A 27,599-nucleotide genomic window follows, 5' to 3' on the forward strand; every position below is an offset into this window, starting at 1 on the left:
TTTTATATAAGTGACATATTTCTACTATGTCGTCGTATGTTCTGGGACTTGAGCATCCACAAATTTTGGTAGGTCCTGCAACCAAACCCTGTAAATTTATTTACTTTTTTGCAGTATTTATATTCTGCCCTTCTCATCCCGAAAGGGACCAAGAGCAGATCACAGAACACATATTCTTTTTTAATTTGTTTTTTTATAGAGAATAAAGGAATCTAGAAAAGAAAAGGTATAAGATATTTGTTTACATAAAAAGTGGGTGAACAATGTGAATAAAGAAAGTAGGAAAAATGAAGGAGTTTTTAAAAGAAAGAAAGAAAGAAAAAAGAAAGGAAAAAAATAATTTTAAAAAGGAGAAGAAAAAGCCCAAAAGGATATAGCTGTACTTCCAGGTCTCTTCCGGCTGGGAAGATCTTTATTTATCTGGTAACAAGATCTGTATTTATCTAGTAACAGCAGCAAGGATTAGCCTGGCCCAATTATGGAAAACACAAGAAACACCCACTATTGAACAATGAATTTTAAAAGTAATGGATATTATGAACATGGATTTGTTAACACTAAAAATAGCACAGAATGACCTATAGTCATAGAATCATAGAATCAAGGAGTTGGAAGAGACCTCATGTGCCATCCAGTCCAACCCCCTGCCAAAAAGCAGGAATATTGCATTCAAATCACCCCTGACAGATGGCCATCCAGCCTCTGTTTAAAAGCTTCCAAAGGAGGAGCCTCCACCACACTCCGGGGCAGAGTTCCACTGCTGAACGGTTCTCACAGTCAGGAAGTTCTTCCTCATGTTCAGGTGGAATCTCCTCAGTCACAAAGAACAGACTGGGGAAAGTTCATGGAATTCTTAAATAGAGAAAAGATAAAGATATATGTAAAAATGACTTAAAGGAAAGGCAAAACAGAAAGCAAAAAAAGAAAGAAAGAAAACCGATACGAAGAGAAAGAAATAGTGAATTAAAAGAAGGTAGAACATATATTCGGCAAACATTCAATGCACTGACAAACATTCAATACACTGACAAGAGAGACAATTATACATAGATAGATATATAGGCTTTCCCATCTTCAGCATCTTGGAGGCTGTGCTTAGGGGGTGGGGTGCTGTCACTCCATCTTCCCTCCTGAAGAGCTTTCTTCAAGGACCAACTGTTCATAGTAGGATGAACTATGCTGTTTCAGACTGCAGGTGGAAAATTCACATTTTTTTACGTTAGGAATATATTAAATGCTATCTCCCAACTGCAGTTTAAACTGGTACAGTCAGCCAACTCTACCACTTCCAGTTTACACCATCTTATTCTGTGGCATGCATAGACGGGGTCTTAAACCTCCCTTGATTAATCAGATACAATATGAGTTGGGTATTGTCTTTTGTTGTTTGTGTTGTGCTGTCAAGCTTCTTCCAGATTCTTCACTAAATCATCTCCTCCCTCTTGCAGATTTTCCAGCAACATCCTGTGCAACGAGTATATGCCAATGTTACTAACTCAACAGGGGAACCCACAACCGCCCAACCCAACACAGCTTTGCTCTCCCTTGTCCTCATGGCAGGAACATTTTTCATTGCTTTCTTCTTGCGCAAATTCAAAAACAGCAGTTTCCTTCCAGGAAAGGTACATCTTCCATAGGACTTGGGTGAAATAAGACTTGAGGTGTTTTTAAATGTGTAACCTTTTTAAAAGGTTGTGATCACACAGTACACATCACACAAGAGGATGGGGTGGTCAGTTTCTGTGTAATGGCCAGGTTTGCATTGGAATGAAGAACATAGGATGAGTTTTAGACTGAATCAATGGGATTATTGGAAAATTGTTTTGGTTATCCTCTTAAATTAGAACAGTGGTTCCCAGCCTTTTTTTTTTTTAACTATAGACCACTTGACAAGGGACCACTCTTCAACATTAGTACCAAAAGGGTTACGAATCAGTTTTTGGTCAACTTTAGATTCAGTTTGCTTATTTGGGGTGCTGATTCAGGAAATTGCATTGGATAGACCACATCAGCTCCATTTTCTGATACAGAACCTATGCCATCCAGTATAGCCATCTGCTCGCCCACAGAAAATCATATTTAATAAGCACTATAAGAGGGTTTTGCAAGACCAGTCACTCTTGTTGCAACGGTGTAGTAACAGCGAGGCCACAGACAATCTTTTAGTTCTTATGGACCACTAGTGGTTCACGGACCACAGGTTGGGAACCACTGAATTAGAATATATTAAATTTCTCTGTTGTTACTATAGCTTTAAATTTCAAGTATTTGGTAATAAATTAAGCTGCAGTCACTTGCTTGGCTGTATATCTCATTGAACACCATGAGATTTACTTCTGAAAAATCTGATATAGAATTAATTTTTAATACAGTATGATTCATACTATGTCATGTTACACATCTTCAGACATATTGTGCATTCTGAGATGAGCATTCAGAAAAATATATTCGAATTCTACAACTTAAGAATCTCAGCTATCTGTAGATTAACTAGTCCTCAAAGCTACAAAGACAGATTTAAATATTTAAAATAACTGATGGCAACTTAGGTGCCAAAATGTTAGAAAAAGTAGGATTTCAAGCAAATGGAAAGGGTATCTGTCCACTAGAGAGACCTTTACTTCAAATTATGGAAAATTTAATTGCAGACCTGTTTGCTTGGAAACCTAAAACTACAGTCCTGTTCCCACTTACAAGGCAATGCATTCCTTTGAATGAAATATTGTTCTATAGTAGGACACGTTTTGTAGAATATTTGTAGAATATTTATATTTGCAAAATTCATACAAAATGAAGAATGTGCTGACAGTTGGCAAAATAACTCAACCCCTTGCCTTTTCTTCCTCCATAATCCCTGCATTTCCAAAGTAACATGGTGCTTATCTTTTGGTAGCTTCGTCGTGTGATTGGGGACTTCGGCGTCCCTATTGCCATCTTTATCATGGCCATGGCAGACTTCTTTATTCAGGACACCTACACTCAGGTAAGCAGTTGTGGGTTTTTTTCCTCCAGTCTCCTTCCTTCTTTCCAAATTCAACCAGGCATGTAGCCGGGGGGGGGGGGGGGCTTGAGGGGCTTCAGCCCCCCCCCCCCCCCGAAATTCTCATGGTGGTTCATGAACAGGTCTTACTGGTGCATTATTTAAACTGTTATGTTTATTCATATCATGATCTGATCACCATACTCAATATACCCCATATGCATGGGGGTATTGGGGTAATGATACAAAAGGTTTGCTAGGCTAGACCCTCTTTCACTCAGACTCAGCCCCCCCCCCCGAAACTCAGCCCCCCCCCCGAAACCCACCCTGAAAAAAATTCAGCCCCCCCCCCCCCCCCCCCGGAAACGAAATCCTGGCTACAGGCCTGAATTCAACAGATTACAACTTTCATGTCTTTTCTGGATAGAAATAAAGTACTTGTCCAGTCTTCCTCACCTGGAGGGCTGGGTTAAACTGATATTTTCTTTCTTTTTTAAAATCATTTATTTCGGTCATAGACCAACACAGGAAATAGAAGTCACATTTTCATACAAACTTGATATGTTTAGTACATTAAAATATAAATATAACTACTACAGCACAATAGGGGTGAGGGAGTGGAAGGGAAAACAGGGTAAAAACATACAATGCACAGGTCCATCAGCAAATTATTTTCAGGGAAGATGATTGCTGGACACACAGTTAACTTTTGGGACTAGTCATCCCCTGACGGATTTTGTATACTGCTGCTCAGAACTTTGCAACATTGTAGGTTGTAGCTGTATATACAAGTAGCAGGGAGGTATAAAATTGTCCTGAATGGCCTGAGTCAGGCATGTAGCCGGGGGGCGGTTGAGGGGCTTCACTCCCGCCCCCGAAATTCTCACAGTGGTTCGCGAAAAGGCCTTACTGGTGCATTATTTAAACTGTTATGTTTATTCATATCATGATCTGATCACCATAGTCAATATATCCCATATGCATGGGGGTATTGGGGTAACGATACAAAAGGTTTGCTAGGGTAGACCCTCTTTCACTCAGACTCAGCCCCCCCCCAAAACAAACTCAGCCCCCCCCCCCCCCCCGAATCAAAATCCTGGCTACGGGCCTGGCCTGAGTGCTTGCATATCAGAGGTAAGATAAGCCTGGCACGGATATCCCCGTAGAACTGGCACTGAAGGAGCACATGTTCTATTGTTTCTATATGACCCAAGTCATAGGGGCAGAGTTTTTCTGGGAAAGGGATCTTCTGGTAGCAGCCTTCAAGTACAGCTGATGGGAGAGCGTGGCATTGAGCCAGGGTGAAAGCCCTTTGATGAATAGGAACCTCTAAGTTTGTTAAATATGCCATAGGGGAGGCAAGATATCTGCTGTCTTCATTGATAAGGAAGGTTGGAACAGAGGCCAGATCTAGTTGGCACTCTGTGTCTGTGATACGTTGTTTAATAAGTGCTTTGGCTTGATTGTAATCCATAGCAAATAGTAGACCTGGAGAAAATCCCAATGAGGAAATTTTAGATGCTACCGCCTGCTTCTATATGGATAGTGGGGCAAGACCAAGGGGTGCACGGGATAGTGTGAGCCAGAGGTTGAGTATGGCCACCCACACCCTGGTCTCCACCCTCATAAAGGCCGTCTCTAGTCGCAGGGTGGCATTAGAAACCCATTTAGGTACCTGCAAGGCTGATCTCAGAAACTTTGACTGAACCAGCTCTAATGGGGCAAAACTGGAGAAGGGGCCCAGCTGAGCCCCATACAAGAGTTGGGCTAATGACTTAGCTTCAAACAGTTTGAGCGCTGCCGGTGTAAAGTGGCCCCCTCTTGACTTAAGATATTTAAGACTGGCAGTTGAGCTCCTCTGTGCGGTGTTGGCTACTTGATCTCCATGAGCTCTTCTGCTACCGTTAGATTGAAGGACTATACCTAGATATTTGAAGCATGTGACTTGTTCAATTTTATGACCATCTATGTTCCAAGAATAACTCCTGGGTCTTTTAGTGAAAGCCATGATTTTCGTTTTATTGTAATTAAGTTGGAGCTGATCTGTGTTGCAATGTTGTATTAATACTCTCAGAGCTCTTTTGAACCCAATGGGTGCTCTAGAAAGTACAGCAGCATCATCTGCATAAAGCAAGATGGAGATGTGTCTTCCCACCAGCTTTGCGGGGTGGAAGTCCATGTTTTGAAGCAGGTACACTATGGAGTTTATATAAAAGTTGAACAACAAAGGGGCCAGGATGCAGCCTTGCTTGACACCCTTGCCTGTTTCAACAGCCTCAGTGAGGTGGCCCTGTGGGTTGTATCTTCCTTTGGGTGTGGTCTTTTCTTGAAGTTGGCATATTAGATATAATAGACGGCGATCTATAGTAGATATTTTCCAATAATCGGAGCTCGATTTCATTTATTTTTTGTCTTTTCTTTTTTATGTTATGTATGCATGTGTCTGTATGTCTTTAATTAATTAATCTTTCTCCCAACATGGAATCCCCATAGAAACTGAAAGTTCCAGAAGGCCTTGAGGTCTCCAATCCAAAGGAGCGGGGTTGGTTTATCCACCCATTGGGAAACGATTTCCCAATTGTGATGATGTTTGCTGCAGCTTTACCAGCTCTTTTGGTCTTCATCCTCATCTTCTTGGAATCACAGATTACCACGTAAGACTCTGGAGAATATGTATTTTAAAAGCTAGAAAGTGATAATATCAAGATGAAATACTAAGACACAATAAGAATATGAACAGAGAATACTTATTAAGTTAAAATAAAAAATGCAGAGAAATGGAAAGCAATGCAGGGTGGGTAGAAGCTTTGGAAATGGGAACTGAAAAATAAATCAGATTGTTTACATTCCATGATGACAGAAAATGGTTAGAATTGCATTTGTCCTCCATTGTGCATTTAATGAGCATATTGCCCTACTGGTTGGTTAGATACTATGCATTGAGATGTCAAGTCTCTTGTCATGGAAACATGTCAAATATTTTTTCATCCTTTTAGACTGATTGTGAGCAAACCAGAGAGGAAACTTGTGAAAGGTTCGGGTTTCCATCTAGACCTGCTTCTAATTGTTGGCATGGGGGGTGTAGCTGCCATGTTTGGCATGCCCTGGCTCAGCGCCACCACTGTGAGAACTGTCACGCATGTTAATGCCCTGACAGTGATGTCCAAGACTACTGTCCCTGGAGAAAAGGCTCATGTTCAAGAGGTCAAGGAACAGAGGATCACTGGCTTGCTGGTGGGCATTCTTGTAGGTGAGTTCTTTTGGAGAAAACTCCATTCATTTTATCTATACTGATGTATTATCTAAGGATCGAATGAAATAATGCAACTGCAGCAGCCATATATGTTCCCATATAAAAATATTTATTTATTTACAACATTTATATTCCACCTTTCTCACCCCGAAGGGGACTCAGAGCAGCTTACAAGTAACATGTACATACAATATATTATATTATTAGCATAGCACAATATGAGTATTATATATTACTATATTGTACTATACCACTATACTACGTACAATATTATTAGTAATATTACATGTAATATAAAATATATAATTATTATATTGTATTATTATTAGTATTGTATTGTATTACAACATTATGATCAATATTAGATGTACATACAATATAATTATTAGCATAGCACAATATTAGTATTATATAAAACTATATTGTACTATACCACTATACTGCAATATTATTGATAATATTACATGTAATATACAATATAAAATTATTATATTGTATTTTTATTAATTAAAATGCAAGGGATCCTTTGTTAGTTTTATAGCCCTGTAAGGAGATCTGAAATTAGAAATCTGAACTCTTTGCCTTCTTCTGCCTAATGGGTAAGGCCCACCCTAGTTCTCCATGATTGTCAGCCATGAAAGGCTAAAGTGTGTCCTCCCTATTCAAAGACAGTGCATGCATCTGAAAACTACTCAAAAATGGAAGAATAATCAATAAGAGGGCTCAATACTTTTACTATATTTGGTTAGAGAGCTTCCCAGTTCAAGCTAGGTCATCCTATAACTTATACCATTGCCTTTTGTTTCCTTGCAGGCCTCTCCATCCTCATGGAGCCCGTCTTGAAACTGATTCCACTTGCAGTACTCTTTGGCATTTTCCTTTACATGGGGGTAACATCCCTCAATGGGATCCAGCTGTATGATCGCATCCTTCTAATGCTGAAGCCCCCCAAATACCACCCTGATGAAGCTTTTGTTAGAAAAGTAAGTTGCAGTTGCAATATATTTCTCTCAAACTTTTGGCTCTTGGCTGAACTGGGAGGAAAAAAAAAACCAAACAGGACAGGAACTCCACATCATCTGCCCTGAAACTATCCATTATTGTTATCTGTCAAGGCCTACAGGACTTGACATGTAGCCCTTAGCATTGATGTGCAACCTTTGGATCCCTTCTCCCACAGAAGACCTATCTAGCCTTCAGCCACCGCCCCCCCCCCCCCATTCTTTTTAAAAAAATAAGAAATGAATTTTGGCCAACTTTTGTCTCCAAAGGGAAAAAAAAAACTTAAAATACAGTGTTCTTCTTTCCTTCATCCTGCAAATTTGGGGGATGTCAGGAACTTGAGAGATAGCGACCACTCAAAAGCTATAATATTCCTATTTCTGGCTTTAAAAGTGGCAATGTGCTCTCACTCTTTCTTGTTTCTAGAATCTAGGATGTTGTTTCTTAACATTAAAAATGTTAAACAGTATGGGGGACAAAATTGAACCTTAGAGATCCCACAGGCCCCTGGCCAGGGTCGATCAGGTGTCCCTTAGCATCACCATCTGAAGGACTGCAATACAGTGCCCCCTAGTCCCATCCCGGAGACTCAGCTCAGAAGGATACCATAGTTGATGGCATCAAAAGCTGCTGAGAGGTCCAGGAGAACCAACAGGGACACACTCCCCATGTCTAGCTCTCTTCATATATCATCCGCCAAGACAACCAATTCCATCTCAGTTCCATAGCCAGGTCTGAAACCAGATGGAAATGGATCCAGATAATCAGTTTAGTCCAAGAAACTTTGGAGTTGAGAGGCTACAGCTTTCGTTAGAACCTTGCCCAGAAAGGGGAAAATTGATACAGGCCTAAAGTTGTTAAATTTAATGGGATCCAGTGTCTACACTACCATACAATCCAGTTCAGTTTGCGTGATCATGGCAGTGCAGATGGGGTCAAAGTGACTTGATTTATCAAAAGTTTATCTCAAGTTCAATTTAATACAGCACAAGTGAAGTCTAACATCAAGCCTGTGCTTACCATAGCTGAGCCCTGGTATCTGCTATTAGTGTCATCAATTGGAATTAGAAGGCATGAAGTTAGAATTAAACACAAGAACCTGGTTGTGAATATAGTTTCCCAGTGATTCTGTAAAAGAGGAAGAAGTATTTTTGGTTCAGAGAGTAACTTCCAAGCAAGCTCAAGGCTTGCTATCTCCGTTTAGAAACTAGACACAATGCCAACACAAACTAGCTCTGTAGCAAAATATATAGTCTGCATGTGAAGGTCACAAATCCCATCTCCAGAAGACATGAAATTGCAGCTTCAGTTAACAATTTCTTCTGTATTTTCCTCCTGAAAAGGTAAAGACCTGGCGCATGCATATCTTCACCCTCACCCAGATAGCATGTCTGGTGGTGCTGTGGGGAGTGAAATCTAGCCCAGCCTCCCTTGCTCTGCCTTTCCTCCTCATCCTAACTGTGCCACTGAGACGCTATGCACTCCCCTTCTTCTTCAGTGACCTTGAACTCAAGTGTGTAAGTACCACTCGACTTTATCTTCTCATTGAGCAGAGGGAGGTTTAGATTTGAATCTCCTTATGAAGGGGAAGAAACAAGAAAGTGCACTTTAGTCTTAATTAACTGTGGAATAAAGCTGGACAAGCTATGGCACCTACCAAATTGTGTGGTTTTAATAGGGGATGAGACAAATTAATGAAGGATGAGCTTATTAATGGTTGCTAGCTATCTTCCGGGGGGACTTGGGGTGGCTTACAAATAGCACACAACATAAAAAATACAGTGTATCAACATTAAAACCAATAACACATTTAAAACCAGACACATACAATTATCAAGAGCAGTAATAGTCAGTAAAATGTGGTGATTGCCATTGATTAAAAGATCCATGCAATCAATTTAGCCTTCCTGGATAAAGATTTTAGTTTGGCTGCTATCTTAAACATTATCAAAAATCTACTGGAATAAAAATAATTGCCCAGTATTTAATGGTATTCTTCCTCATAACTTTTCTTCCAGTTGGATTGTGATGATGCTGATGTGACCTTTGATGAGACAGAAGGCCAAGATGTTTATGATGAAGTCCAGATGCCAGTTTGATCACCTACACTGTGCTACATATTTCAGGCTGATAAAAAAAAAAACCTAAGAGGCCTCCCTAAAAACTTATTGACAAAAACAAGAGCTGGAAGAATATTTTTCTACATCGGAATGAACCAGAGTATACAGTAGTTGCATACTGGTAAATATCCCAAAGATGTAAATACATACATGCCTGTCAACAGATGGATTCCATAGGATTTAAATTACTAACATATGCTTTAGAATGATCTTCTTCCAGTTCTGCCATGAAATCTTAACCAATATTGAGGAAAAAGACTTATTTTCCCAGAAGGGAAGAATTCAACCAAAGCTATTCAAGGATGGAGAAAAGATGGAAAATGTAATCATGGACCCAGTGTTTAATGCTGCCTCTAATTCTATTGTTCCTCTTCTGTTGTGTGTGTGCGCGCGCGTGTGTGTGTGTTTGTGCATGTGCACAAATGGGTGTGAAATTTGACAAAATGAACACAAGGCCCTGTCTAAAAAACTTCCAAGACAGGAAATGCTTCTTTCAGTTACCAGCACATAGACATCCCAATGAATGCTGAATGTAATGTTAAAAATGAGTGAAGATGCAGTCCTATTTGCCTTGAATTTGTGGAACATCTCTTGGAGGACGCCTGATTGAAACTAAGAACTGGCAGAGTGACATGATCTTTCTCAGAATTGCTAGGTAAGCAAACTATTGAGCATGGAAATGAGGCAGGATAAATTCTCTTGCTTAGATTTTCCAAGGTTTACGGCAAAAGAAAGAAGCATCAATTTTTCTTCCAGGTCAGTAACCTGATATGGAGATGCCAGAACTGTGAAGAAGAATCAAGACTTAGCGAAAACATTGTTGGACTAGTTTTGCTTTGGCAAAATGGAGAAGGATATTCCATAAACCCTGATTCAAGGAAAATCCATATTTTTCCTTAACTTGAAGAATTCATCTTTTAATTTACTTCAGCTCTCCTACTATGATTAGAACTGTGGTAATAAGAAGTCTGAAGTTAATGTCCCTGTATGTTCCCTTTGCCTTGCTCATTTCCATCAACTATTGGCACTTGCAGTTGATATTCCTGGTTTTTCCTTTTCTATTGCAGTCACATATCAAGGAGATTGCTTCCACCAATATAATTTAGATACAATAAATTATCATGTATCCTAATTACAGTAACCAGGGCTGTGTATTTTAAAGTTCAAACATAGGAGCTCTTATCTGCTACAAACTGGCATTTTGTGACAGTTTTCAAAACAATGCTTTCATAGACCTTATGGAACAGAGAAATCTTGCAAATTTCCCCACGTTCTTCCTTTTGCCTTTCCTTTTCCCATTGTTTTTCAACACCTTCCATAGTATTTCAATTTTTTTCCCAAGGAGCAAAGCTGATGAGATACTTGCAAACAAACTGAATGTATGTGACCCAGTCGTACTACAGAATATGGTTTTAAAACCGTAGTTCAAATAAGAGTCAACAAAAGCACATGTAAATATACCATAGATGTGCCTCAAACTGTACTAAAAGTGGGATTACCTTGGTAAGGGAACCCACATCCAGCAGCATCAGAGGACATGTCTATTCCCATGTCTATACTCTCCAACATTTCAAAGATGGAAACCTGGCCAAGCAATATCATGGAGTGGTCAAGATGGCAAAAGTTATTAATGAGGAAGAACAGCAAACTTAGAAGAGGCTGCAGTAGTTTGGTTTTGCCTAAGCCTACTGAATGTCATTTCTTGCAATTGAAGTAAGTTAAAAATGAAGAGGGAAATGGGAGAAAGATACACAAATTAGAATATTTTAAAAGCAACTGAAAAAAATGGGTGACAGAAGATTTACTTCTTCACAGGTGCTAACGCCCAAAATGTGTACAATCGTTTGTGGACAAAACTGTCTAGTTCCAGGCCTTATATAGATAGTTGTTGAGTGAAATGCTTTCAATATATGCCAAGAGATGCTCTTTCCTTGGCAACTTTGCCAAAGAAGCAGCCTTCTTTGAACCGAACGCTGCTTCACATAAACCTTAATAGTAGCAGGACTGGGGAAAACGGTAGTGCTTCTTTGTGCAACACTTGATCAATTTATGTAACTGTGATGACTGACACTAAATCAGTTTGTTACATCCTGTATCTGAGTTTCCAAAAAGCATGCATTATTGGCTTCAGGGCTGAGAATGCTGCAGCCCAATACAATACAAACAAACCCTTGGGCTGATCCGCTATATTTGTTCTTATGTCTTTATGAAAAATGAAAAACAAAGAGGGAAATAATCTTTCACTGACGTTTAACCTGAACAAAATGATCAATTTATTACATACATTTCTTAGATAGCTTATGTAAACAAAAAATAAGATATTTATGAAATCCTCAATTTCACAGACCCCACAACCATGAGTCCAGTTTGTGTTGGCTGAGGGTAAGAAAATTAAAGATGTGGACTCCAAGGGTTGCTGTAAACTTACCCTGTGCTAGCCTTGCTATAACTAGGGTTGCCATTTGTAAGGACAGGGAAAGGTGCAACAACCTAGGAAAGCTCCTTTGCCTTTAGTAGCATCACAACCGACAGAAACTCAACAAATTTAAAACTGGACAAACTTTACCTCCTGAAATAGTGTGTGTGTGTATTTTTCCATTGCCTAGGTGATAGGAGTGTGGGAAATGGCACGGAATTCGGTTGTTTTTGGGTGCCTCCCCCCCCTCCCCCCCGTTCTGTTCTTCCCAAAACAGAAACTGAACTCAGCGTTCCAAATCATGAATCCAAATGACTCCCTCCTAATCTCCAACATCTTTCCGAAAACAAAACAGGGGGTATCCAAAATTCAAGATCAAAATAGAACAAAAACAGAACAGATTTGCACACCCCTACTAGTTGATAAAGGCACAGGAGCCTTTCAAGGATAATGTGGCACCCTTAGTTGTAAGTAATAATGTACACATTTTAAGTTAGTGACCATGGGCTTTTGTAATTTATTAAAATTATATATTTGATGTTTTAATTGCTTTGCTTTTTTCTGCTTTTTGATTTTTAAAAAAATAGGGAAGGATTATATTTGAGTTTTGCTAAGGAGACCATGCAGTAGTGTGCCATCACATATATTCTGTTGTTTTCTCTGATTGATTTAGATATGATTAAGATGGTGTTACCAATGTTTTCTTGATTTGATCAACAAAAGCAATAAACCTTTTTTATGAAATGAAACAGCAACAGAGAGCATCTTCCTTTTATTTGGAATGCAATAACCACACTACAATTCCATCTGAACTTGCTGGGAGCAATATCAGTTGTAATTGGTATGAAAATAAGAAGGTGAGGTCAATGGAATAGGGAGGGGGCAGGCCTCTGACTGACCATGGTGTGAGATAAAGGCCTAGTTGTAACCTGATAAAACGTTGTTTGGGGTAATATATTCAGGTGTAGCTGTGTACGCCATGCACAGAAATCCAACAAAATCCAAATACACAAAAGAGTGATATCTTTATTGACCAACCAAAAATGCACAAATACATCATTGTAATATTCTACCACTATTGCTTTTCGTTTCCATTATGATTTTTAAAACATATTTTGCTTGGCAAAGAAATCAATAGAGCTTCAAGAGCTTGCATGAAGTACTGTATTCTGTACACTTCAAAATGGAGATGAAGATAGAGACTACAAAGGGATTCTTTCCATGCAGGAAACAAAATGGCAGGAAATTGTATATCTAGGTCTAATTTTTAACATGTCAGTTTTCTATCGGTGAGCAATTTGTAATAAACAGACGGCCCTCAAATTACAAACAACATAGGTTCTGTAAGTTTGTTCTTAAGTTGCATTTGTAAGTAAACCAGAACAGGTACATTTTTAAGTATAACTCCAACCGTGTGTGTGTGTGTGTGATGTATATATAAAGGCTTTGTTCAGCACAGTGAAGGGTTAACACCCTTGTGGCATTCGTTTTGCTGTTTGTGCCCCTGTTCAGAAGATTTCACCTCCCTTTCTGTCCATGTGATAATTGGATTTTGAAAACTTGGACAAAACAAGGACCCTACACCACACTCCGAGTTACAGAGTTTCACTGTTGAACAGCTCTTACAATCAGGAATGTCTTCCTAATTTGAACAATGTTCAAGTGTCCTTCTTTAAATCTCTATGCCTGTAATTTGAACCCATTGCTCTGAGTCCTGGTCTCCAGGGCAGTAGAAAACAAGGTTGCTCTCGCCTCCTTATGACATCTTTTCACATATTTATATACGGGTATCATGTCTCCTCTCAACCTTCACTTCTGCAGGCTAAACATACCCAGCTCTTTAAGATGCTCCTCATAAGAGCATGGTTTCTAGACCTTTGACAATTTTAGTCACACTCTTCTGGATATGCTCTTAAAATTCTGGTGCCCAGAATTGAACATAGTATTCCAGGTGAGATCTGACCAAGGCAGAATAGAGCGGCACCATGACTTCCCTTGATCTAGACCAGGAGTCCTCAAACTAAGGCCTGAGGGCCAGATATGGCCCTCCAAGGGCATTTACCCGGCCCTCACTCAGGGTCTACCTAAGTCTGAAATGACTTGAAAGCACACAGCAACAACAATCCTATCTCATCAGCCAAAAGTAGGCCCACACTTCTCACTGAAATACTAATAAGTTTATATTTGTTAAAATTGTCCTTCATTTTAATTATTGTATTGTTTTAAGTGTTGTTGTTTTTTTGCACAACAAATAAGATATGTGCAGTGTGCATTTTTTAATGTTTTTTTCAAATTATAATCCGGCCCTCCAACACTTTGAGGGATTGTGACCTGGCCCTCTGTTTAAATAATTTGAGGACCCCTGATCTAGACACTACACTCCTTTTGATGCAGCCCAAAATCCCAATGGCTTTTTCAGTGGCTGCATCACATTGTTGATTCATGTTCAACTTGTAATCTAGTAAGACTCCAAGATCTCTTTCACTTGTACTTTTGTCAATAAGAGCTATTTTGATTTTAGGGTGTATAACGTCTAAAATTAATACAGTAATTACAATGCTGTAGCACTCTAGCTTTATATCATAAAAACATAGTACACTCTTTTGTGGAAAAGCATTTTGCTCATTACAGACAACAGGCATACATTTCAAAAATACTTCACAGTGTTGCTGGGAAACTCAGAGCAGTGAGAAAAAAAATGATGCCTCTAGAGGAAATGTGATTTGCTGTACATACTCATGTGTCAGTTCTCTTTGTGTATAAGTGAATGGCAGGCTTTGAGGCCAAAATTATAGATGTTACTATGACCCATGGATAAGTCGAAGTCATTCCAAGAAGAGGGGAAAGCGGCAACAGCCTCAGGGGGGCAGCTGCCCCGTTTTCTCATTCAGGCATTCAAAAAGGCCATTTGACCCTCTAATCAGAAAAAGGGATGGTGCCTTTTAAAATAAGCGTTAAACTACAGCACTTACCTTGGCCTATGGACAAGTCGACATAGTTTTTGGAGGTCGATTTTTAACGATTTATAGACCTATGAGGAGTATATAGCGACTCCTTAATATCCTATGAGGATTGGTTCAAGGTCCCCACATGGATGCCAAATTCCATGGATTCTCAAATTCCATTATATACAATAACATAGTAAAATAATGTCCCTTATATAGAGTGGGAAAATCAAGGGTTGCTTTTTGGATACACACACACACACTAGGTTGGGTACCCGGTAGTACCGGGATTATTTGAAAAAGGTATTGTTTGTTTTGGGGTGTTAGGTAATAAAATTTAGTTAATTAACAACACTATTTATTAGGAAAAAGTCAGAATGTGATTTCATTTTTTTAATGAATGCTCCCATTATGAAATACATAATGATGTAGGTGAACTACAGTTCTCAGAATTGTGGGTCAATCCTCCCCAAACCAGGCCTGTATGCACACTTTGACTACGTTGGGTGTGTGTGTCAAGTTTGGTCCAGATCTGTCATCAGCTGGGTTCAGTGCTCTCTGGACAAGGGTGAACTACAACTCCCATATGCCATACCCCCAAATCCTGCCAGTATTTACAGTTGGCCATGTTGGGTCTGTGTGCCAAGTGTGGTCCAGACTCGTCGTCAGCTGTATTGAGTGCTCTCAGGATGCAGATGAACTACAACTTCCAAAATCAAGGTCAATTTCCACAACCCCCTGCAGTATGTTCTGTTGGTCATGAGGCTTCTCTGTGCCAAGTTTGATCCTGGTCCATTGTCAGTGGGAGCCAGTTTTTCCAGATGCAGGTAAAATACTACTCCCAGATTCCGAGGGCAATAACCCCCAAACTCCGCCTGTATTCACAGTTGGGCATGTTGGGTATGTGTGCCAAGTTTGGTCCAGATCCATTGTTAGTTGGGCTCACAGTGCTCTCTGGATGCAGGTGAAGTACAATTCCTATAAATCATGGTCAATTCCCCCAAACCTGGTACTGGGGGTTCTGTGTGCCAAATGTGGGCCAGGTCCATTATTGAAGGGGAGCACAGTGCTCTGCCTTGGTGCAGGGTGAACTACAATTTCTATCCTATTGGGTCTGTTCAGTTGCTGATCAATTCCTCTCTGTTTGCTGTGTGCCATAGGAAAGGGCTAAGGGAGAGGCAGTGGGTGGGGTTATACGAATTCCACCCAAGAAACCCTGGGATGCCTGCCTATGGTGGAGGAAACACATCAAATCTAAGATGAAATTGTGCCGGAATGAAAGCATTTCTTGGGTGGTGGTCTGTACTGTTTGGGGAGAGCATTGGCAGTGTTTGGGTTACATGTTCATGGTGCTCGCTATAGCCTGCAATGTCAGTGGAGGGAGTGCCTTTGGAGGCTTCTCAGAACTTGGAACTATAACTTGTTTGTGGAGGCAGAAGGATGTCTGTGTTAGTGGACATCTCTACCACATATACACATACACATTTTTACTTTTATTTGTGTATATAATAATATAATATAATAATATATAATATAATATAATAATTATAATATAAGAGAGAGAGAGATAGCGCCATGGACCTGTGGATATATAGGGCTAACCGTATACAGTAAAAACAAATATTAAAACTCAGACAAGAGGTTTGGAGTCTGTAACGGACATATATGATTTACACTTGTCCAAATGGAACAGTTATTTTCTACCACTATTTTTATAAGACTATTGAAAAGATTTGAGTGGATGTATTACTATTGTTTATTTTTATAGCACCATAAGTGCATATGGTCTTTACAAGTAAAACAACCAAAAACAGTGGGTCCTGCTAAAGGTGCACTGTCACACACATAGGGAAATACCATATGTGCGATTTCACAGGGACCAGTATGGAGAAAGGTATGAATAACAAAGTTATAAAACATATGAAACAGTTATAAAATAAACTATCCAGATAAAATACAAACATATAATGTAAACCTAACTCATAAATACATGTAAGCAAAATATACAGAATTATAGTGTGATGCATTCAATTCCAACAGTATAGAGCAGAAGTGGAAAAGACAAGCCAAGGAAGAGAAAACCGTGGTTTGGTGAGAAACCTATAGATTCTAGAATGCAGATCTCAAGCAGGCTGGTAAAAAAAGAAATAAAGGCAGAAGGAAGAGCTAGGTTATGTAGGGCTTTGGATATTAAAACAAGATACTTTACCAAATCCTAGAAGGAGTGGGTTATCAATTAAGAGATATCCAAAGTCGAGGTGGTGTAATCAAAATGACAATAATGGTTTAGTGTTGTGGTTTGCGCAACTAAAACTGAGATGCCCAGGTTCAAACCCTTCTCAGCCATGGAAATCCACTGAGAGACCTTGAACAAAATGCCTCTCAGTCTGAAAGGAAAGCAAAGGCAAATTCTCTCTGAGCAAATCCTGCCAAGAAAGCCCCATGACAGGGTCATCTTAGGTTCGCCATAAAAAAACCTTGATGGCACACATTGAAAACATAAGCTGTTTTAAACCATTTCAAGGCACTGACATCTTTCTGAATGTTGTTATGTTTTAGATGGATAGTGGGGGAAATGCAGCTTTGGATGCCCTGGTTTTGCCTTTTAAAAAGCTCCTAAAATGAGATGAGATTATTAAAGTAAGCCTTGGCATGGTGTTCTCTTAAGGGGCAGAGAAAGGAAGCAAAGTATGCCTATCACATAAATTTATTTAAACCATACTGGCCGTCATTGTTTCTTCTTCTACTGCATATTGGTCTTTCTCCTAGGCGTTCAATGCTTTCTGATCTACATGAAAGAAATGAGTGCAGTTAGAATAAAACACATATGGGGTGGGAAAGGTTGCATTTCATGTTGGCAGAAGTCCCAGCTTGGCTCAGAACTTAAAGGCCAAATGACAGGCGTGCTTTACTAAGCAAGCAGTCTTTAAACCCTCCAAAGCAAGGAGGCCCAAGCCTGGGAAAAACATTTGCATCCTGTGTTTGTGTGCATTCAAAACAAGGAAGGACAGCGTTGTTTGTAAATGATATACAGATGACTGCCTGATTTCAGATCTGTCAAGTTTATGCACAAGGAGGAACTTTTGAAACTTCTTGCAGTGCTAGCAAAAGATCTTATATTCAGAGACACCATGTAGGACCAGCTCTACCATTAGGTGCACTGAGGCCCAAAGCAGAAGATTTGGGGTGTCATAAAAGGGAAGCACTGATAGTCAGGTTTTTTTTTGTTGTTGCTGATGTTTTCTTATTGTCAGAAATAATTATAGATATCATGGGATCGCAGGCCTTTGTTTCAATACTACATTCTTTATTGTGGTGTATGTGGTGACAGCTGTTGCTGTTCTTCAGGCTGCAAAATATCTCAGACTAGTTCCGTTTCCACCACACAAAAATAGAAAGGAGATAGGGGAAGTTGAAAATATTTCATTTCTCAAAACAGGTGAATTTTTTTTGAAGTAGTTGATGATCTCATGTCACTTCTGGCCAAAATTTGGGCAAGGAAATGGCAAAAAGAGGAGGTGGGTGGTTGTGAGGGTATTATTGGTGGATATTTCTGCACATGTTGCCCATTTGGAGCAACGACTGAGCTTAAAATTGCTTTTTAAAAACACTGAGGCATTCAAGGGAATTGGCAGGGGTTTCAGGAGGCTGCAAAAGTAATGTTTGAAAGCCACACTTCGCCTACTCAATTTATTCTTCTGCTTAGAAACTGCCCTATGTAGAATGCAGAAGGATATGGCTATCAGGTGATGGCACTGACAACACTGGAGGATGAATAAATAAAAAAACATGTTGCGGCTGACACTATCTGAGTAGAAGTGGGAACTGAGTTGAGTTTGCTGCTGACCATTGTTGTGTTCCTTCCAGTTGGCCACAACCTATTGTGATCCTATCATAGGGTTTTCATGCCAAGTTATACAGAGGAAGTTTGCCCTTATCTTCTTCTAAAACAGGGATCCTTAAACTTTTTAAACAGAGGGCCAGGCCACAGTCCCTCAAACTATTGGAGGGCCGGATTATAATTTGAAAAAAACATGAATGAATTCCTATGCACGCTGCACATATCTTAGTTGTAGTGCAAAGAGCACTTAAAAACAATACAATAATTAAAATGAAGAATAATTTCAACAAATATAAGCTTACTAGTATTTCAGTGGGAAGTGTGGGCCTGCTTTTGGCTGATGAGATAGTGTTGTTGTTGTTGTTGTTGTGTGTTTTCAAGTTGTTTCAGACTTAAGTTGACCCTGAACGAGTGCCAGGTAAATGACCTCGGAGGGCCATATTCGGCCTCCGGGCCTTAGTTTGAAGACCCCTGCTCTAAAATAACACTTTGGGACTGACATTTGTCCAGAGGCTACCACTTTAGAGTAGCAGTACTCTAATAATAATAATAATAACAGCAGCAGCAGCAACAATAACAATAATAATTTATTTGTATACCGCCCTATCTCCCCGAAAGGACGCAGGGTGGTTTTCAATAAAATAAACACAATGGCAAACATTCAATGCCAAAACAACAAATGATCAATCAAACCAAAGAGTTAAAAACAGACTCAATTAACATTATAGAATAACAACTTAAATAAACACACATAATACAACACAATCATTTACAACATGACAAGCTTTTAAAACTCTTTAAAAATTACACTAAAAGTATTAATGCCAAGATGGTATACAACTTCCTACAAGCAAAAGTGGGTGTCCGACAGAGTCAGTTGCTTTCCATTGCCTGAACATCAAGCAAAAAGTGGGTGCTAGAAACAACATCATACGAAAGCTGACTGGCACAACCTGGGGATCACAACCAGATACAGTGAAGACATCTGCCCTTGCGCTGTGCTACTCCGCTGCTGGGTATGCATGCCCAGTGTGGAACGCATCTCACCACACTAAAACAGTGGATATGGCTCTTAATGAGACATGCCGCATTATCACGAGGTGTCTGCGCCCTACACCACTGGAGAAATTACACTGTCTAGCCGGTGTCCCACCACCTGACATCCGTCGGGAAGTGGCAGCCAATAGTGAAAGGACCAAGGCAGAGACATCTCCAGCTCATCCCCTGTTTTGGTATCAGCCAGAACGTCAATGACTTAAATCCAGACATAGTTTTCTAAGATCTACAGAGACACTCGCTGGAACGCCTCAGCAAGCGAGAGTCCAAAAGTGGCAGGCTCAAACCCAGAACCTCAACCAATGGCTGATAATAAATGAGAGACTCCCCCCTGGGCACACAGAGAACTGGGCGACTTGGAAGGCGCTGAACAGACTGCGCTCTGGCACCATGAGATGCAGAGCCAACCTTCAGAAATGGGGCTACAAAGTGGAATCCTCGACATGCGAGTGCAGAGAGGAGCAAACCACAGACCACCTGCTGCGATGCAACCTGAGCCCTGCCACATGCACAATGGGGGACCTTCTTGCAGCAACACCAGAAGCACTCCAAGTGGCCAGATACTGGTCAAAGAACATTTAATCAACTACTAAACTCACACATTTTGTATTTTCTCTGTTTGTTTGCATTGTTCTGTTAGAAATGTAATATAACTGACTGGCTGCCCTGACACGAGAAAAAAAAAAAAGTTGCTTTCCAGAATGGATAACTGTAGAGGCTGCAGAGAAATGCTTGGGACCAGAGGTGCTTTGCATTTATATTTTGGAATATATGTATCTGCATAAACATATGTAATGAGATATCTTGGAGCTGGGATCTAATTTTAAACATGAAATTCATTATTATTATTATTATTATTATTATTATTATTATTATTTGAAACACAACAAGATGAGTCCACAGCAAACAAGATCACTCTGCTGGCTGTTGTATTGGATCACACGTCGGACACTTCCCAAGTGTCTAGGAATGTGTGATGTATCGGCAAATAATGCGTGCAGATCCTAGTAAAGTGGCTTTTTGCAGCTGACAAAATCTTGTCAGCAACGATTGTATTTAAGTGCAGGCCAAGGTCTTTAGGCACTGCACCCAGTGTGCCAATCATCACTGGGACCACCTTTACTGGCTTGTGCAGTTCGATCTTTCAATCCTCATATCGGGACAACTTTTCCAGTTGTTTCTCTTCAATCTTGCTGTCACTTGGGATTGCAACATCGACAATCCACACTCTGTTTTTTAACACTATTAATGTTTTTTAAAACATTATTATTATTATTATTATTATTATTATTATTATTTCTAATTTGCCTCTCCTCATAGCTTGAGGAGGGGCACACGGTTTGAGGTGGGGCTCATGGCTCAAAGTGTTTTATATATATTTTATACACATAGCCTGAAAGTAAATTTATACAATATTTTAAATAATTTAGTGCATGAAAAAATTGTGTATATTGAATCACTGGAAAACAAAGGTGTCACTATCACGGTCACCCACATCGACAATTTTGGATTGATAAGAGATACTCAACCTGTCCCTAACAACTTGTGGCATTTTTCACCAACACGTCAATGCAAAATATTCAGAGGGTACCAAAGGAACATTTCACATTCCAGAAAAATAATAGTTCTTTCAAACAGAAGCCGGAATAGAGGCAACAATCCGAATCCTATTATGACCTTTCACTCAAACATAAATTTCTGAAATCTTAATTACATAGTAGAGGGGCTAAGAAACCATTAGTGAATTGCTAAACTGCCTAACAGGACATCAGCAATAGTCCCCACGGTGCACTGTTTCCTTTGCCGGCTCTGCTATGTTACATAACAACAGCCCTCTACTGGAAACAGACATTGTGCATCTAATTCCTGCACACCCACAAACACTTACTAAAATACCATTCCCATACAGGATTCCAGCCAACAATTTTTTTAAAAAAGACATTGATGTGATATCTGCTTTACCGCTTTTAGGATATTTGAGTTGCTGTCATTAGCATTGCTTTACAAATTGCCACTGTGAAGCTTTTATGTGACACACACATTTAAAGTAATTCTCACACTCTGGGCCCTTCTACACAGCCCTATATCCCAGAATATCAAGGCACAAAATCCCACATTATCTTAATGTAACCCAGTTCAAAGCAGATATTGTGGGATTTTCTGGGATAGTGGCCTGTGTAGAAGGGCCCTCTGCATTTTCTTATTTCTAATTTCATGCTGACGTTAGAGCCACATCCTGTTATTTCACGGGATCTTAATACATTGTGAAAAGAGGCCTTACACCAGTGGTTCTCAACCTTTCTAATGTCGTGACCCCTTAATACAGTCCCTCATGTTGTGGTGACCCCCTACCATAACATTGTTTTTGTTGCTACTTCACAACAGTCATTTTACTACTGTTATAAATCATAATGTAAATATTGGATATGCAAGATGTATTTTCATTCACTGGACCAAACTGGGCACAAATACCCAATGCACCCACATGTAAATGCTAGTGGGGTTGGGGGAGGATTGATTTTGTAATTTGGGAGTTGTAGTTGCTGGGATTTATAGTTCACCTATAATCAAAGCACATTTTGAACTCCACCAGAGATGGATTTGAACCTAATTTGCCTCACAGAACTCCCATGAACAACGGAAAACACTGGAAGGGTTTGGTGGGTATTGACCTTGAGTTTGGGAGTTGTAGTTCACCTATATCCAGAGGACTGTGGACTCACGCAATGGTGGATCTGGACCAAACTTGGCACAAATACTCAATATGCGCAAACACTGGTGGAGCCTGGGGAAAATAGACCTTGACTTTTGGGAGTTGTAGTTGCTGGGATTTATAGTTCGTTACAATCAAAGAACATTCTGAACTCCACCAACGATAGAATTGGCTCAAACTTCCAACATGGAATCCCCATGACCATCAGAAAATACTGTGTTTTCTGATGGTCTTTGGCGACCCCTTTGACACCCCTTCGCGACACCCTCAGGTGTCCCGACCCCCAGGTTGAGAAACACTGCCTTACACATTTCTTTGCCAGTCCTATATTTTACTGACAACACAAACAATGGAAGTAAAGTACTGCCTCGCCATTTGTAGCTGGATTTCAAATCTGAGGGCCCTTCCACACAGCCATATAATCCAGAATATCAAGGCAGAAAACCGCAAAATATCTGCTTTGAACTGTGTTATCAGAGTCCACACTGCCATATAATCTAGTTCAATGTGGATTTTGTATAGCTGTGTTGAAGGGACCTGAGTCTCCTTGTGGAGAGAAAAAGCAGGGTATAAATATGTCAAAAATATTAAAAATTAACTGGGTATTTTTGATTACAAAAGTGTGAATCAAGCAGGAAAGAGTTAGTAGGCCGAAGCCTGTTAGAGTTAGTGGGCCAGAGCTAGTAGCTAGCCCTGAGGAGAGTTAGTAGGCCAAAGCTGTTCGTGTTAGTTTGCCTCAGCAAGGGAACTCTTTAGTCTGTGTGAGAAGCTTCAGAAAAAGAAAAGATAACATTGGTCTGTGTTTTTGTTCTTTTGTTCACTTTGGGCTACTGGTGCTGTTAATAAGCTACTCTGCTATACATTTATGAGGAGGGTCACCCAATAAATTCACCCAACAAAATAAACATACTCATTATATATAAAATTTCAGCCTGAGTATGTTTGTGCTCGCAAAACTCAAAAAGTAGTTGGTCGATTGACTTGACATTTTGACATATGGTTGCATTCCAATACACACCTTTTAACAGTAAAATGAAATTTGGACACAACGGTGCACTCATAAGTATGCGTGTATTTAGAGTCAAACTAGCAGCCCTGGAGTAGACAAAGTGGAATCTGTGATGCCCAAAGCAACCACTCACAGACAAACTTTCATTTTACCTCAGCAGTAAATGAATTAACAACCTATCACAAAGCAGCTTTCATTTTACCTCAGCAGTAAATGAATTAACAACCTATCACAAAGCAGCTTTCATTTTACCTCAGCAGAAGAAATAACAATCACAGAGCAGCTTTCCTTTTACCTCAGTAATAAAAGAAAAACAGCCAATCACACAGGAGTTGTCATTTTTTCTCAGCAGTATAAGAAATGAAAGCTGAGCTCTGATTTTTTAACTTTTTAAGCCCTTTCTGCAGTGTTTTTCAGTGTTTTTATGAGTGAAGGTCACTCGTTGGCCTGATAGGTGTATTCACACCTAGCTCCAGCAGGGAAGAGCTCTTTGCCCCACTCCAGCCATTCCACAGATATATAAACCCATTGTCCTAATTCCAACAGACCTCACTACCTCTGAGGATGCTTGCCATAGATGCAGGCGAAACGTCAGGAGAAATGCCTCTAGAACATGGCCCTATAGCCCGAAAAAACCCACAAGAACCTAATAAGAAATACTGTTTACCCACAAGTATAAAGAAATTACATATTATTATTATTATTAAACTTTATTTGTACCCCGCTAGCATCGCCCGCAGGACTCGATACGGCTTACAAAGGCCAAGGCCTCAACACAACAACAGCAAAACAATAACAGTACAATTTAAAGCAAAATAAAAACATAAGCAATAAAAACAATACATCAATTATGCAATAAAAACCAGGGCCAGGCCAGTGATGGGTACAAGTTAAAAAGTGCTGGGTCTGGCAGGTGGTATTTGGATTTCCGGGCAAGTGCAATGTGCAGAGAGTCTTAAACTCTAATAAAGTGCTTCTGGGACGTAGTGCTGGAGATTATCCTATTCCAGAAAGGCACATCGGAATAGCCAGGTCTTCAGATTCTTCCTGAAGACTGCCAACGTGGGTGCTAGTTAGTCTAATGTCTTTGGGGAGGGTGTTCCAGAGTCAAGGGGCAACCAGAGAAGGCCCTGTCCCTCGTCCCCACCAAACATGCCTGTGATGCAGGTGGGATCATAAGCAGGGCCTCTCTGGATGAACGAAGGGATCGTGTGGGTTCATACACGGAGATGCGGTCACGCAGGTAGGCAGGTCCCAAACCGTTTAGGGCTTTGTAGGTAAGCACCTGCACCTTGAATTGGGTTTGGTAGGTAAACGGCAGCCAATGGAGCGCCTTAAATCTCTGTGTGTGAATCATCTATATAAATAAAAATGTCAGGAGGGTCTTGATTTACGTTTTCTTGCCCTGGTGAAGGGACTTGGACTGGATAACCTCAAGTATGGGGGTTCTGTGTGGGAAGTTTGCCCCAGTTATGTCGTTGGTGGGGTTCAGAATGCTCTTTGATTGTAGGTGAACTATAAATCCCAGTAAGTACAACTCCCAAATGTCAACGTCTATTTCCCCCAAACTCCATCTGTGTTCACATTTCGGCATATGGAATATTCGTGGCAAATTTGGTCCAGATCCATCATTGTTTGAATACACAGTGCTCTCTGGATGTAGGTGAACTACAACTTCCAAACTCAAGGTCAATGCTCACCAAACCCTTCTAGTGTTTTCTGTTGGTCATGGGAGTCCTGTATGACCCGGTTGGTTCAGTTTTATCATGCGATTGTAGGTGAACTATAAATCCCAGCAACTACAACTCCCAAAAGACAAAATCAATTTTTTTGAGTGAAGGACATACATTGGATTGTTAGGTGTCTTGTGTCCAAATTTGGTGTCAATTCGCCCACTGGTTTTTGAGTTCTGTTAATCCCACAAACGAATATTATATTTTTATTTATATAGAACAGGGGTCCTCAAACTTTTTAAACAGAGGGCCAGGTCATGGTCCCACAAAATGTTGGAGGGCCGGATTATAATTTGAAAAAAACATGAATGAATTCCTATGCACACTGCACATATCTTATTTGTTGTGCAAAAAAAACCCCACTTAAAAACAATACATTAAAATGAACAATTTTAACAACTATAAACTTATTAGTATTTCAATGGGAAGTGTGGGCCTGCTTTTGGCTGTTGTGATAGGATAATTGTTGTTGTGTGCTTTCAAGTCACTTCAGACTTAGGTAGACCCTGAGCGAGGGCCAGGTAAATGACCTTGGAGGGCTACATCCAGCCACTGGGCCTTAGTTTGAGGACCCCTGATATAGAAGATAGAAGAAGATTGATAAGATTCCCATCCAAACCCAAGTAACGAAGGTAGTATAATCCAATTTAATATAATCTAAGTGCAAAGATGACTGCAGATGCAGATTGTGGCCAGGAAATCAGAAGACGCTTACTTCTTGGGAGGAGAGCAATGTCCAGTCTCGATAAAATAGTAAAGAGTAGAGACATCAGACTGGCAACAAAGATCCGCCTAGTCAAAGCCATGGTATTCCCTGTAGTCACCTACGGATGTGAGAGCTGGACCTTAGGGAAGGCTGAGCGAAGGAAAATCGATGCTTTTGAGCTGTGGTGTTGGAGGAAAGTTCTGAGAGTGCCTTGGACTGCGAGAAGATCCAACCAGTCCATCCTCCAGGAAATAAAGCCCGGCTGCTCATTGGAGGGAAGGATACTAGAGACAAAGTTGAAGTACTTTGGCCACATCATGAGGAGACAGCAAAGCCTAGAGAAGACAATTATGCTGGGGAAAGTGGAAGGCAAAAGGAAGAGGGGCCGACCAAGGGCAAGATGGATGGCATCCTTGAAGTGACTGGACTGACCTTGAGGGAGCTGGGGGTGGTGACGGCCGACAGGGAGCTCTGGCGTGGACTGGTCCATGAGGTCACGAGGAGTCGGAGACGACTGAACGAATGAACAACAACAACATAATCCAATTTAAAGCAGAAAACCTGGGACTGAAGGCCTGTCTGGGAGGGCCTATAGACAATCTTCTTCTATGTATTGTCGAAGGCTTTCATGGCCGGAATCACTGGGTTGTTGTAGGTTTTTTCGGGCTGTATGGTCATGGTCTAAATCTTCTTCTATTTACAAATCGGAGCAGAAAATAAAGGCAATGGAATCCCATACTATTTATGATTATTACTTTAAGGCGGGGGAAGAGGACTGCATAGATCTGGCTGAACCCGCCTACCTCTCACCATAAAAAATACACCTAATGGCGTCTTCGTCTGCGCGTCAAAGAGTCGCTTTTGCGCATTGGAAGCGGCGTTAATTTGACAGACAGCTCCCAAAGCCGAGGATTGGCTGGAGCCGGAGATGACGCCCTTAACAACAAAGGTGGAGCTCGGAAAGTAAAAAAAAAAAAAAAATTTAAAAAAGAGAGAGACAGAAACGAGGAGGGAGGAGGGGAAAAAAAGACAAGCTTGCCTTTTTGGCTTTGGAAAAACGTCATGATTATTAATTTTTTTTCCCCCTCCACAAAAAAATCAAAAGAGGAGTGTCCCTTTTGGGTTTGTTTTTTTTCTTACTAGTTGTTTACAAGTCAAACAAAAGAGGGACCCTTTAAAAAAAAAAGATGGCTCAGTTGCAAAAAAAAACATGTCCGCAGTGGCAGAAAAGAATGGTTTGCTTTGGGCATCATAGAAACGGATCTTTTTCTATCTCTCTTTCCTTTTGAAAAGAGAAAGAGAGAAAAAAGGGGGAGGTCTCAGGAGGAATTAAAAACCCGACTGCAGTGCGTGTGTGATTTGTGATCCCCGCCAAAAGGAAGAAGAGACGGAGAAGAGGAGAGGATTTGTGGCAAATGTAGGGCTTGGCCCCCTCCTCCTCCTCCTCCCTTCCTTCTTTCTCTCTCTCTCTTTTCCCCCCTCCCTTCTGGTTGGAGTACAACAGTGTTGCACAAGCAAAAGAGCAATAAAAACACAAGAGAGAAGCAAAAAGGAAAGGCGGACAGAAGAGCACAGAGAGGGAAGAGAGAGGAGGCGGGGAGGAAGCAGCCAAGATGGGTCCTGCCTTGGAGGAGAAGGAGAAGAAGGAGGAAGGGAAGCAGGAGCAGCTCTGGCCTGAAGGATCCGGATTGGAAGAGAGAGAGAGGAGGGAGAGAGAGAGAGAGAGAGGAGGCAGAGGCAGCAGCAGCAGCAACAGCGAGCGCGATGGAGGCGGGGGAAAGCCGCGCCAGCTCTCTCTGCGGGGACGGGAGCGAGGAGTCCACGC

General features: G+C 40.6%; 1 protein-coding gene across 3 annotated transcripts in view; it reads left to right on the forward strand.

The window, feature by feature from the left end:
- The window catches only part of SLC4A1 (solute carrier family 4 member 1 (Diego blood group)), a 49,835-nt gene extending 40,436 nt beyond the window's left edge, over positions 1-9,399 (forward strand). For all 3 annotated transcript variants that reach the window (XM_060781126.2, XM_060781128.2, XM_060781129.2), the window contains 7 exons: positions 1,449-1,622; positions 2,894-2,983; positions 5,474-5,634; positions 5,977-6,230; positions 7,047-7,216; positions 8,579-8,752; positions 9,254-9,399. In XM_060781126.2, coding sequence (XP_060637109.2) covers positions 1,449-1,622; positions 2,894-2,983; positions 5,474-5,634; positions 5,977-6,230; positions 7,047-7,216; positions 8,579-8,752; positions 9,254-9,334 — 1,104 coding nt within the window. In that variant the 3' untranslated portion in view covers positions 9,335-9,399. The remainder of the gene's footprint in view (positions 1-1,448; positions 1,623-2,893; positions 2,984-5,473; positions 5,635-5,976; positions 6,231-7,046; positions 7,217-8,578; positions 8,753-9,253) is intronic.
- The last annotated feature ends 18,200 nt before the right edge of the window (positions 9,400-27,599 follow it).

The sequence above is a fragment of the Anolis sagrei genome, chromosome 6 (assembly GCF_037176765.1).
Source record: "Anolis sagrei isolate rAnoSag1 chromosome 6, rAnoSag1.mat, whole genome shotgun sequence".
In the NCBI taxonomy this organism is placed as follows: domain Eukaryota; kingdom Metazoa; phylum Chordata; class Lepidosauria; order Squamata; family Dactyloidae; genus Anolis; species Anolis sagrei.